General features: G+C 38.3%; 1 protein-coding gene across 1 annotated transcript; it reads left to right on the top strand.

The window, feature by feature from the left end:
- The first annotated feature begins 4,816 nt into the window (after positions 1–4,816).
- Positions 4,817–12,659, top strand: LOC114461719 (dimethylaniline monooxygenase [N-oxide-forming] 5-like). Its single transcript, XM_028444018.1, has 9 exons — positions 4,817–4,963; positions 5,611–5,799; positions 6,655–6,820; positions 6,919–7,061; positions 7,162–7,358; positions 7,674–7,809; positions 10,473–10,680; positions 12,147–12,216; positions 12,284–12,659. The coding sequence occupies exons 1-9, from the start codon at positions 4,829–4,831 to the stop codon at positions 12,657–12,659; spliced, it is 1,620 nt and encodes a 539-aa protein (XP_028299819.1). The 5' UTR covers positions 4,817–4,828.
- The last annotated feature ends 1,649 nt before the right edge of the window (positions 12,660–14,308 follow it).

Below are 14,308 nucleotides of genomic sequence, written 5' to 3'. Positions count from 1 at the left end.
TGAGCTAGATGCTTCATGAACACTAATCATATTATTGTAGCGCATATGAAAATGCTTCAATAATGTATTCATGCAAAAAAAGTATTTGATCTATGTTTTAAAAAAAAAAAAAACCTAAACAATCAGTTAACTAAACTAAATAAGTGGATAAAGGTCAAAGGTTTGAGCCAACCAGACATCGATTGAACCTGCTGCACTTTAAACTTAAAATGCATGATTTGGATGCAACTATTGAGCACCAGGATCTTTTTCTGTAGTAATGTTTGTTTAGTAGTTTCAGCTAGGGCAAAAAAAAAAGTGGGGAAAAATGCTGACAATGTAAGCATTAAGTCTAAGTCATAAGTCTAAATGAAAAAATAATATTTGAGCAGGAAAATCCAGTTTTACTGACCTCTTGATGTAGTTTACTGTGTCAGATTATGGACACTGATTTTAGGAGCTTAGGTTAAGTATTGTTAGAATGTTAGCTTATATAAGGATCACTTTTTGAGGGGACTTAGTGTTGGTTAGTAAATGCTTAGATGCACACACACACACACACACACACACACACACACACACACACACACAAAGAGCATCGTAAAAGGAGTCAACACAAGGTCGTAGAACCCCTGGAACGTCACCCCCAGCATGCTGTTGGAAGTCACTCCTGTCATGATGTTATCACAAAACCGACAATGCAGAGTAGGGGGGATCATACCCCCACCCCATGGACTCTCAACTGTGGAGTGAAACACTATAAAAGAAGATGGAGTGAAAGACATCTTCAGAACCACAATAGTGTTGTAGCTTTACATGTATCAGCATTATTGATTTCGACATGTATTATTGATTATGTTAATAATCAATAAACTAATCTATCTGCATGAGGTGATGAAATCTGAATAATCAAAGTTTTTTACTCTTGTATTTACAGTAAATCGTTTGTAAATGTTTGGGGATTTTGTATAATTATACAATCTTAACTTAATATATTTTCTTTCTGGTTGTTGTTTCCATTTGACAATCACTAAAATTCACAAAATGTGTATAAAAAAATCCATGTGATGATTGCAGATTTTAGCGGTGGTGTTGAATATGTTATGATGGTGATTTGTATTAAGAGCCTGAAATAAACCAGTCAACAAGTACTTTTTTTAAAAGTATCTTTGTCCTCCTCATTGAGCTGAATGCTTAACATTACCAGAAAGAGAAGCAGCTTTTCCATGAGTTCACTATACTTTCATGAATCCATATGTGACGGCCCTCACTTTGACTGAGAACGCTGACCTGTCACAAGCTACAATCACTACATTATGTTCACAGAGGTGTGTTAAACTTTACTTTATCTTTGTGTGATGTGGCTTCTGCCTAATATTCCAGCTGTTACGTTGATATTTTTTTTTTAGTTTGTTTATTTATCTTACTAATATAATTGCATTACTTTTACATCGAGCTTTATGAAGGTATCAGTCATTAGCCCAAGCCCCCCAAATAATTCTGGCAAATAACACATGGGAACAAGTTACATCATATTTCAAAACAAATAAAAGACTAAATTAAACTAATCACCTGTCCAAGAAAACAAAAAGGAAATGATTTTTTTAAATCAGCTATTTTTAAAGTTTCTTTATTGTTCAGCTCCATGTGAATTACAGGCTGAATCATTATTTTTGCACTATATTGTTATATATCTAATGCAGTCTATAATAATTTAACGCTCTTTTAGTTCCTGCAACGTTTTTAGGCTTCTCATTATTACTTTCATTGTGTGCAGGCTTTGGTTGAATGTTAACAATCTTTATTGTCAATAAAGAAAAGCATTTAAGAATATTCATTGGAATGCAATTGGAAAGAAGTCCTCCTGTTTGTTGCGCCCGACCATTCCCCACCAGGGGGGGCGCCACACACTTTGACAGTGGTGCAAAGTACTTCTAGGAACGCAAATATTTCAGAGACGTGGAGAAATGGCGGAACCTGTGGTGAGGTGGTGAATTGACGTCAGATTCATTGACTAGTTTAATGTCCTTTTTAACCCACATCATCATAAATACCCAAGCCTAAAAGCTGTTATAAATATGTTCCCTTAGTGCAGGCATGTCCAAAGTCCGGCCCGGGGGCCAATTGCGGCCTGTGTTCAAATTTCCACTGGTTCGCAGCCTCTGTCATGAAATCAATAATATGTGGCCCGCCGGCACCATTGATCAAAGTAAAACATAAACAAAACAAAAAAATAGGTACAAAAAGCAATTTTATATTTCACTGAATAAGACATTTGAATAAGATAATTGTTGGTGTTTACATGTTTTTGATTTACAGTGAGCATCTAATAGTGAATAATATGTATTGTTACACATGAACCTAGATATATTTAATAGTCCAGAAAGTTTTTTTTTTTTTTCCAGACATACGTTTTCTTCATTTTGTGATTTTCACATATAAGGCAGTGATTTTAACATAAACTTATTTAGATTTATTTGTGTTCAGTTGACTCATCCCTCAGTGGTTGAAGCTGTTCAAGCTTTTTGTTATTTTGCTGGTTTGTTCTGATGTTTGACCTTATTGATTGTATTTTTTCATTGAAATATACAGCAAATTTATTGCATTTTCCAGCTGACAGTAATTCAGGGGCTTTCTGATCCGGGGGGGTTGTGAGCTTTTTAATTACAGAAAACAAAGTGCGTGCACTTTCATTGAGAACAGTATTACTGATACCATCATTCAACCACGTTTCATTAAGAAATAAAAAGTCCAAGTGATGTGTCAAAATAATATCATTAATTAGTAGTGACTTGTTAACAAGAGATCTAACATTAAGAAGAGCTCATTTTAAAGACTTTACTGGAGACACTGGTGGACTTTTTGGATGACATGTTATAGGAGTCAAATTTTTATCTCTATAAAGCTATTTGTTTTTCTTTAATTTCACAATTTTACCTGTGTTACCTGTCACCACAGGAATGAAAGAAGCTGCATTAACTCCATAAGGCCCTGACCTTTTCTGGTTGTTCCTAAAAATAGAGCTATTGCAGTCTGGACCCAGCACACATCAGACCTGTGTCGCTCTAAGATGAACACAGCTGGCCTGAGGAGAAGAGTGATCCTGGTCCTGGTATCGTCGAGGAGGGATGGGTGGTGCAAATTGGTTCTTTAGAGGAGATAAGATGGGACCATGGTGGGGTAAAGGGTGGGGTGTCAGTCTTGTGCCAGCCAGAACCAGCTCGTTCATCTGGGTAGTTGAATCCAAGAAGGCAGGGGTAGGAGAGAAGCTGGATGAGGTGGAAGTAGGTGAATTTTGGGGTGAAGCAGATGGGTCCTGAGATGCGGGGGTTGGGTTGACCTCTTCATTTTGGCGATTTTGATTTCTTGCTGGAAGCTCATCGACTCCATGTTCTTTCCTTGTTGTTTTGTTCTCCGATGGTACATGTTGTCCTGTGTCTTTATCAGAACTGATAGCAGTGTGACTGGTGAAGTAAAACAAGTTGGATGTGAAGAGTTTTTACTCCAGCCTTGTTTAGACACAGTCCATCTGCTCTAAAAAGATGACGACGTTCCCAAAAAATAGGAAAATTTTCTATAAAATTTAGTGAAAGGGCAGCACAAGCCGAAGACAAAAATGTATTCATCTCCTTTGCGGACTGGAGGTATCGGGCCACTGATGAACACTTTAGGCTGCAAACAGCTCACAGCTTTTAGCAGATGGGTGAAATCCTGCTCTAACACCTCAGACTCCTCCTTGGCTAAATCATTTAACCCAAAATGAATCACAACATTTTTCAAATGTGGGTAATCTGCAACAATATGCAAGATTTTGTCAGCCAGGTCTGATACTGTGTCATTAGGTAAGCAGATCACTTTCACGTTGCTGCTAAACGTCTTTTGAGCATCTTTAACAGAAACGTCTCCCACTTTCAGTGTGTGAGGTTGTTGCTTTGGCCTACCATGTCGCTTTTGTTTTCCTGAAGCACTTTCAGGAAGAGACCAAATCTGGCACAAATGGAACTTCATTTATTTGTCCACAAAGGCATCTGTATAAAATAAAGGTTTGTCAAAATGTACAATTATTTTATAATATAAAACACCACCAATTAATTAAATTCAAAATAAATAAAAAAAAATATCAGGCTCTAAGTATAACTACATTTATGAACTATGAATAAAACAGTGCCATGTAGGTAACAACAATGTGGATCTTGTTGGGTTCTTTCTTCTTTTTTACTATGGACTTTATATTTTGTTCAGCGCGTTGAGATGACTTTGTTGTATTTTGCGCTATATAAATAAAGTTGAATTGAATTGAACATAATAGGTGGAAATCTCAACCTGAACCGAAAAAAGTGATAAAATAGACAGCATTAAATGCTGTTTTGGTGCGGTATTACGTTTAATCTGGTTGATGTGATGTGATGCATTTGATTGTTGCATGGTTATTTCATCTTTTGTAGTTATGTACTTAAGTACAACTAAAATGACTGATTTAGAAATAAACTAAAAGCAACTCAATTGCAGTAATGTGAGCACTTATAATCTGTTAATTTCCCCTCTGGTCATAAAACACTAAAGTTTTTGTTTGTTTGTCAAACTGCAGTACTTAATCAGAAATCATTAGCACAGATAAAGGGAGAGAATTGATTAGTTCAAGAGGATCAGTGAATACTTCAGACACACACACCTATTTGTTTCTGTGATTAAATCATCACTGTGTGATTATTAGCTGTTTACCTTTATGCTAATTAGTTCTTTTAAGAAACTGGGCCAAAACAAAGAAAGACCATTGGACTACAAATGCACAGGGCTTTACCAGTCTCCGCTGAGTCTGACTCCACACTGGCTGCACTCCTTCTACAGCATGGTGGTACAGAGAGTAGCTGTGATCGGTGCAGGCCCGTCTGGTCTCACCAGTGTCAAAGCCTGTCTGGATGAAGGGCTGGAGCCCATGTGTTTTGAGAGCAGCCACGACATCGGAGGCCTGTGGAGATATAAGGTGAGGGAGGATGTGAGTGCAAACTTTTCACCATGCAAATGTGTCAAAATATATTAGGTGAATGAAGTGTGCTTTTATCACATGATTGCAGTCATTTTAAATGTGAAACATTTGAAAAAACTCAAAACTCTTACATAATCCTTCAATAGTACTCAAACTATTACATAATATTTCCCTTAATGAAATAGACAATGGTCACAAAATCTAAGAAATTTAAAGTGAAGATCCTGATATCTGTCGCTTATTGCTTGGATATGGTTTCTTACATACACAAGTGTAAATTAGGGCACAATAATATTGAAATTACTAATTTTCCAGGATAAAATCTGTGGCCCGCTTAAGATCAAACTGCTCCTTATTTGGCCCCTGAACTAAAATTAGTTTGACCCTAATGCTGTAAAAGATTTAGGAGATGATTTTCAATATGAGCACTTGGGGGAAGATCAGTTAAAGTTTATACTTTTACATATTTAACATGAGAGTTTTGAGCCAATCGAATATAAGAGAGGATAATTGCAGAATGAATTGGTTACCAGTCAAATAGCAGGGAAGCATGCACAGGCTACTGTCTTGAATGTTATCATTAAATATTTTTCAAAGAGAATATCAAAGAGTTAATTATAGTCTTTATTTTTTTCCTCTTTCAGGAGAAGCCAGAGCCTGGACGGGCCAACGTCTACCAGTCAGTGGTCATCAACAGCTCCAAAGAGATGATGGCTTTCAGTGATTTCCCTCCTTTACCTGAGCTCCCCAACAACATGCACCACACGGAGGTGTTGAAGTATCTGCGCCTCTACGCTCACAAATTTAATCTTCTTCCGTACATTTACTTCCAGGTCTGAAATGATAGGGTTTTATTAGGGGTATATGTATTAATTCAGTGTTTCTCAAATGGGAGTATGTGTACCTCTAGGGGTACGTGATGGCACTAAAAGGGGGTACTTGAGAGAGAGAGAGAGAGAGGTTTTATAATCTTTATTTTTAGTTAAAAATTACAATCAAAATAAATATTACCAGCAACTCACAGAAACACACAAAATAAGCCAAAAATATACTGAATAATATAAAGAAACAGCAACAACAAAATATACACGATGACATCAAAAACACACACATTAAGAGAGAAAAATACACAAGATCACTACAAAACTGGGAGAATAATTTAAATAAAACCTATAACACACAAAAACAACAACAAAAATATAAAAAATAAGAGAAAAATATACCGAATAATGAAAAGAACAGACAAGCGACAACAACACAAAATGACACCAAAAACACACAAAATGATGATAGAAAATATATCTTGGTTAGAACATGAACTGAAAATGCAAAAGTCAGTCTTGGTCCCACATCAGGATGGTGACCAGAAATAATAAAAAATTATAGAAATAAAACTATTCAGGAGGCACTAAATACTGTTTCATTATTTACAAAATGAGATTCTATATAATGTGTTATCACTCATTTATTCCATCATTATGCTCTATAGTAGTTTTTTTTTCATAGACATCTGAACAAAATGTAGTAGTTGGACATAAGGGGATACTTGGATTCAAAAGTAAGAAAAAGAGGGTACTTGAGCCTAAAAAGTTTGAGAACCACTGTATTAATTGATAACGGTTGCCCATCCCTGCGTTAGCTTAAAGTTTAAAAGACTCAGGCATGTATATTAGTGCTTTTGTGTTCAGACGACTGTGACCAGTGTGACCCAGGCAGCAGATTTTACTGGAACAGGCCGGTGGATTGTGGAGACAGAGACTGTGGACAGTCAGAGAGCGACACATGTTTTTGATGCAGTCTTAGTTTGCACTGGACATTTCAGCGTTCCTCACCTGCCACTCAAAGACTTTCCAGGTATCCCAGTATCCCAAAGATACAGCTCCATAAAACAGCTAGAAAAAAAAATCCAAAGTGAAATAAAAAAAAACAACTTTTTATTCACTTTCTTGCAGGTATTGAGAGTTTTCCAGGCAGATACTTTCACAGTTGGGATTATTGCAATCCTACGGGTCTGGAGGACAAAACTGTGGTGGTGATTGGATTTGGGAACTCGGGAAGCGATCTTGCTGTGGATATTAGTAGAGTAGCTAATAGGGTAATGTAGATTTATTCCCAGAAAGAAATGCTGCATTACATCAACCACCTATTTTCCACTTATTCTGTGCTGAGTGTGTGAGTTTTGCTGACCTGTGCAGGTGTACCTCAGCACCAGGACCGGAGCGTGGGTTACCTGCAGAGTGGGACCCAAAGGCATCCCAGCTGACATTGCTTGGATCACAAGAACAGGAGCATTGATGCAAAAGCTCTTTCCTTCATGGAGCAACAGGATGTTTGAGAAAAAGATGAATGAAATGTATGACCACCAGTTATATGGTCTCAAACCCAAGCATAGGTAAGATCACAGGGTAGAAGTCTTGTTTTTCCTGCAGAGGAACAGTGTTGATAACCTTTGTTCCTCTGAGCAACTCTTAATTTATCATTAATATTTCTGAGTGGAGTTTGTATGTTCTCCCGGCACTTGCATGGTCATTAGGTCATTGGGATTATCAGGGAATAATGTGTGAATGTGATTATCTAGCTTTTGTGTTTGTGAGACCCTGTCCAGAGACAAAGCATTACATGGAGATTGAATAATAATTATTGTATACAGTACATATATGTTTTTGTTTTTTTTTAATAAAATTTCCAATTGCTGTTCTGTTATCAGTTTCTTAGCACAGATTCCTGTTGTCAATGACAACCTGGCATCGCAGATCATATCTGGCCGTGTTCGGATGAAGCCCAACATCAAAGAGTTTCGCGAATCCAATGTGATCTTCACTGATGGGAGCATCGTTGAAAATGTAGGACTCTTCAATATTTGACAGTGTGTCTTACATGTAACAAAATAAATGAATACATTAAAAAAAAAAAAACTATAATATACTACAAGCACTTTTAGCTTAAAGCTGCAGGGGACATTTTCTAACATTTTTAAAACTATGCCTTTACCCAAAAGTAGTTCTCATCCACTGTGACTGTGCCCCCAACAACACTGCCAAAGTGACACTTCTGATGTTGTGCCAAAACAATAACGGATGTTGATATTGTGGCTTCCACAGAAACACCTGGGGGGGTATTTCATCAACGTGTTTTTAGTAGAGCCAGGCTTACGGTTTAAACCTGGTTCAGCTAAGCAGTCCGTGACCATGCTGGCTTTTTCCGTTCCATCAAACTCTTCTCAGCTTGGAGCTCCCCAGCTGAGCCAAGCCAGCTGACAGTGTTCAGCTTAAATGCACATCTTCATTAGACCCACGAGATCAATCACAGATTTAATGATTAGCGATGTGAGCTTTTACAATGAACAAGCAGCCAATGGAAACCAATGCTGAGACCAACAGGAGATGACGTCATCTGTTACTGAGCAGTGAGAATAAAGGACCGACAAGTTAAAAAAAAAGTATCAGTGTTTTGAACATTTTAAAAGTAGTAAAGGGTTAAATATGGTGTTATTTAGTCATTTATCACAGAAAAAATCTGAAGCATGTGATCACACACTGATCATGTGAGTTTGATAAGCATTTAATAAGACAATACTGTAACTCACAATTAAATAATATGTAATTTATGAGACTAGTGAGTGTTTGTTTGAACTCAGCACTAAACATTCAATTCAAATGAAGAGAGGGAGCAGTTCAGCCAACACTGCAGACGCTCCCTGTGCAGGTGAGCAGCGCACGGGAGGTGTGAGCACTGCGTGCACATCCCGAAAAGATGTGCACGCAGATGTGCATTTTAGTGATTGGGGAGCTTTAGTGCTCTGCCCTGTGAAATCACAGTAAGAATGAAGTAAAAAAGACTTTGTAAAGAACCTTTCCTGCTTCAGCATAGTCTTGCGCAAATGTTTTCCAATTTCAGGTCACATGACCATTTGTCAGCCAACCCATTGTCAAAAACAACCTTGCAAGCTCCCATTTTTCTGAAAAAATACCTTCGATTTAGGTTACCTATGAGGCCTACACTATCTATCTGTGTTGTAAAAAATGTTAGGGATGGTCCCCCTCAGCTTTAGCATTACCTTTACATTTCACTTATATATACAGGTACATTTAAAAAAAAAATTAGAATATCGTGAAAAGGTTTAATATTTTATCACTCATTTCAGAAAGTCAAACCCATGTATGATATATGCTCATGACACAGAGGGAAATACTTCAAGCCTTTATTTCTTGAAATTTTGATGATTATGGCTTACAGATAATGAAATGGCGTAATGGAAGCCCTGGGTGCTTTGATAGCAGCCTTCAGGTCATCTGCATTGTTGGGTCTGGTGTCTCTCACCATCCTCTTGACAATACCTCATAGATTATCTATATGGGGTTCAGGTCAGGCCAGTTTGTTGGTCACTCAAGCACAGTAACACCATGGTCATTGAACCAGCTTTTGGTACCTTTGGCAGTGTGGGTAGGTGCCAAGTCCTGCTGGAAAATGAAATCAGCATCTCCATAAAGCTTGTCAGTAGAAGTAAGATGGCTGCGTCGACTGTGGACTTCAGAAAACACAGTGGACCGTCACCAGCAGATGACATGGCAGCCCAAATCATCACACTGGACTTCAAGCAATGTGGATTCTGAGCTTCTCCACTCCTCCTCCAGACACTGGGGCCTTGATTTCCAAATGATATGTAAAATGTACATTCATCTGAAAAAGGGACTTTGGACCACTGAGCATCAGTCCAGTTGTTTTTCTCCACAGCCCAGATAAGAAGCTTCTGACATTGTCTCTTGTTCAGGAGTGGCTTGACACAAGGAATGCGACATTTGTATCCCATGTCTAGGGTTCGTCTGTGCATAGTGGCTCTTGACACACTGTCTCCAGCCTCAGTCCACTCCTTGTGAAGATCCCCCAAATTTTTGAATGCATTTTGCTTGACAATCCTCTTAAGACTGCGGTCATCCATTTTGCTGGTACACCTTTTCCTACCACACTTTTTCCTTCCACTCAACTTTCTATGAATATTCTTGGATACAGCACTCTGTGAACAACCAGCTGCTTTAGCAATGCCCTTTTGTGGCTTACCCTCCTTGTGGAGGGTGTCAATGTCAAGTCAGCATTCTTCCCCATGATTGTGTAGCCTGCTGACCCAGACTGAGAGACCATTTCAAGGCACAAAAACCTTTGCAGGTGTTTTGAGTTAGTTAGCGGATTAGGGTGACACAAAATTGAATTTTTTCACAATATTCTAATTTTCTGAGACATTGAATTTTGGGTTTTGATTATCTGTAAGCCATAATCATCAAAGTTTCAAAAAATAACGGCTTGAAATTATTCCCTCTATGTGTCATGAGCCTATATCATATATGGGTTTGACTTTCTGAAATGAGTGACCAAAAATATTAAACTTTTTCATGATATTCTGATTATTTTTTGATGTACCTGTATTAGTTATGAAGAAAAATAAATAGAAACACGAATATAACCTTCACACTGACACCATATGGATGAGACTTGTGTGTATGTTCCATAGGTGGATGTTGTGGTGTTTGCAACAGGATACAAGCACAGCTTCCCTTTCCTGCAGCTGAGAAGTGCTTACATGTTGCACCTCTACAGGAACGTGTTCCCCGCTGCACTGAGCCCACCCACACTGGCAGTGGTGGGCTTCATCAGTGGCGCCGGATCAATTAACCCAGCAGCTGAATTACAAGCCCGCTGGGCCACAAGGATATTCAAGGGTAAGATGCACATAGAATATGAGAATAAATCAACAATAAATTAATATGCAATTTTCAAGTAAAACTATTGAGGATAATTCAAATTCGGTGTAAATCTTTACATCCCAGAGCTATGGAATATGAAATACAATCTAAAAACTTTTCAAACAATATTCTAAAAATAATCATTTTTAATCATGAGACTGGTGTCAAATTACAAGCATGTGATGATGCGTGTCGGCAGGTTGCAGTTTTAGATGGATCAAGTGTCTGATTTCAAAGTCTTTAGCAATTATAACAATCTGGTGTATATACCTGCCACTAGGGGGTAAATTCAAAAAATGCCTTGATTATGGGCATTACTCCTGATGCAGAAAGACACGCCCACTCAGGCAGCCGGTCAAAAGTGGCCTTCTTAACTACTACATACAATACACAGCTCATAAGCACACAGCACACACAGCCCCACAGACGCTATATTACTCACAAACAGTCCCTGCTCTACTCCCGCCATGAGCCTCAGAACAACGCGGCCTCACACACACACATAAAGACACACACAGCAGCGAGAAGTACATGCACGTTTGCGCACACACAGAGACAGATGGGAATACACACAATATGTGTCTGTACATACACACATACAGTAGCTTGATGAACCCTCCGATTAGACCAGAATCTGCTCTTTATAGAAGCACAAAGTCAAAAACGTCACCACAGGAATGCACGAAACAGTGGAGTTCCTCATTGAGGTTGTGAATCAACGCTCACTGAGGGCTGTGATTGGAGGAAACCCTTCTCCCTCCTCTCATTTTTTATAGGAGGGGCGGGGCCAACAGTGAAAGTTGGTCACGCACAACAATCCAAATAATTTGTCTCAGCCAATAGCAAAATCCAATTGTAATAGCCGGCGTTCAACCCTTTAGAGGCCAGTAACTGACATTTTACAACTAATTACGCAAAATTGAAATACTTTTACTAAAATGTTAAGAGTTGGATTAGGATCAATAAACAGCACTACTTAATACCTAAATACATACTGTATGTACTCAGCAGAAAAACGTGCGTTTGGGGTTTAGTTACCTTTAAGTCCAATGGCTTTGTATGACTTGATAAAATACGTACTAAATAATTGAATAATTATAATAAGTAAACCATTATGCAAGTTTGTTCATTAGCTCATGCTGAAGTCCTTTGTGAGTGATTTCTTTTATTTGTAACAATATTAATCAATTCAAAAAATGCATTCGCACAAAGCAAGATAATCAAAGTGTTTAGGTTTAATAATTTTTTTGATGACCCAATGGTTACTAAACTGTGCAGTTTTATGGCCACATCACAACCCTGATATTTAGATATAATTTCATGGACCTCTGTTATATGACTTAGGGACCCCCAGGGGTCCGTAGACCCCAACATGAGATCCCTTGTTTTAGAAGACTTGTATTGTTTGAAGGCTTGTGTTTGACTGAATGATGCTCTTACAGGGTTGGTGTCCCTCCCAAAGCAGGAAGACATGATGAAAGCTATTGAGAAAGAACCAGGGATGCATTACAGGTGAGAAATAGTTCTCGTCTTTGAGTGCTGCAAAAATCACTTTTTCACATGTGATTTTTGTTTTTAGGTTTTCTGGCTCAGGGCACAACTCCCTACAAGTGGATTTCATCCCTTACATGGACTCTCTGGCTCATGAGATCGGGGTCCATCCAAATGTGTTGACTCTCTGTTTGAAGGATCCCATTCTTGCACTTGAGGTTTTTACGGGTCCTTGCACCTCCTACCAGTACCGTCTGACTGGACCGGGACGATGGTCGGGGTCTCGCAATGCAATTCTAACTCAGATGGACAGGGTGAGGGAACCATTCAGGACCAGAATGGTTCCTGGGCCTGAGACTAGCTCTCTTTCACAGCAAAATGTCATCATGTTTTTTGGTTGCACTGCCCTGCTCTGCTGGTTCTTCTGCAATATGTACATCAGGCCTGTTTTTCCTCTTTGGTAAACTGCATGATAGAGCAAATGTTGGAAATGAGAGTGTCGCAAAACTATTAAAAGCAATTTAAATAAAGTAGGAAACAATGTGTCTACTGTACTACTGACTGTTTATACAGAAAGGTGTTTATTTAGCCTCTTCTAAATGGTCAGCTTGAACTGAAGAATTCATGGGTTAAATACATGAGCTGTTTGGTCCAGCGCTTCTAAAATATATATCTATAGAAAAGCGGTTTTCTAATGTAACGTTCATTCTAATTTAGATGCGTATTTAATAGTAGTTACACCAGATTCAACGTGCAGATATTGAATTAAAGACACTGCTGTATTCGGGAAAATCCTGTGAACTTTTACACTTGCCATTGAAAACACCAAAATACACAAAATGACAGAAAGATACATAATATTTTCTCTAAAAGCACATAAGATGACTATAAATATACAGAAAGATACAACAAAAAAACCCACAAAAAATGATATCAAAAACACACAAGATGACTACACATTAACAGCAAAAACAAATATAGAAAAATATAGAAAATAACAAATTCACAAAATGAGTTCAGAAACATACAAGATGACTACAAAAACACACAACATTTATGGGGAAATACAGCTGTTTGGTCCAGCTCTTCTATAATATGTATTTATAGAAAATATGTTTTCTAATGTAATGTTAATCAAATATTTGTGCACATTTTACAAACTAACTATAAGTAATGTTCCAGAGTACCAGCTCACAAGTACTAACCAAGGATCATGCGTACAAATCTACTCACGTAGTGAGGTGAGAATGTGACGCTTTGTCCGTTTGAGTTAGTCTAGGTTTGATTCATAACATTTTTGCTAAGGATTTGAATGTTCTGGCTGGGCTTTTGTAGGTACTGTATTAGGTACTTGGGTTTGTTTTTGACCAAAGTTAAATATTTTACGTTAAGAAAATGTAGAGATGCTAAACAACTGGCGTGAGCTTTTAGTCCCTGATACAGATACAGAATTAGAATGAAAACAAGGTAAGACCAATGTGTTCAACAAGACCATCTGTTTGTGGGTGGTATGGACTGGTCTTTACACCATGAATTCCCAACAAACGGTACTCTTCTTTCAGCAGGCATGAAGTGAAGTTTGTCCCTTGGTCAGTGATGATTTTCCTAGAAATACCAACTCTGGAAAACAGCGGAATGAGGCAGTTGACAATATGGCGAGTTTTGATTTTTTTTTTTTAATAGGAAGGCCTCCGGATACCTTGTGACATAGTCATAGACTAGTAGTATGTACTTATGGCCTGCACTACTCCTTTCTAGTGGGCCCACAATATCCATCAGGGATGCGATAGAAGGGCGTACTAATGATGGGCATGTTAATGAGGGAACCCCTATCAACTTTCCTACCTGGAGCTGTCAGCTGACATTTTAGACAAGCCCGACAATATGTTAGTGTCCACATATTGCTGGGGCCAATAGAAGCTTGGAAACATCCTCGAAAATGTTTTTGCTTGGCCAAAGTGACCGGCCCAGGGAATCGAATGACTCAGATTGAGGATTGTGGGCCTCAAACTTTCGGGAACAACTAGCTGATCACCAATACGACTACGGCAATACAACCTGTCTTCTTTGACCACAAATTCTTCCTTTCCTCTTACTGTGACTTGGGTTGTGT

This window comes from Gouania willdenowi, chromosome 4 (genome assembly GCF_900634775.1).
Source record: "Gouania willdenowi chromosome 4, fGouWil2.1, whole genome shotgun sequence".
Classification (NCBI taxonomy): domain Eukaryota; kingdom Metazoa; phylum Chordata; class Actinopteri; order Blenniiformes; family Gobiesocidae; genus Gouania; species Gouania willdenowi.
Note: the sequence above shows the minus strand (reverse complement) of the source record. Positions and strands in the feature narration are given on the sequence as shown.

Excerpts from the sequence above, each read along its gene's own strand:
- LOC114461719 (XM_028444018.1), top strand. The coding sequence starts at position 4,829 with ATGGTGGTACAGAGAGTAGCTGTGATCGGTGCAGGCCCGTCTGGTCTC. Across the intron at positions 7,062-7,161 it reads TTAGTAGAGTAGCTAATAGG|GTGTACCTCAGCACCAGGAC; the intron begins GTAATGTAGATT and ends TGACCTGTGCAG. Across the intron at positions 7,810-10,472 it reads ATGGGAGCATCGTTGAAAAT|GTGGATGTTGTGGTGTTTGC; the intron begins GTAGGACTCTTC and ends TATGTTCCATAG.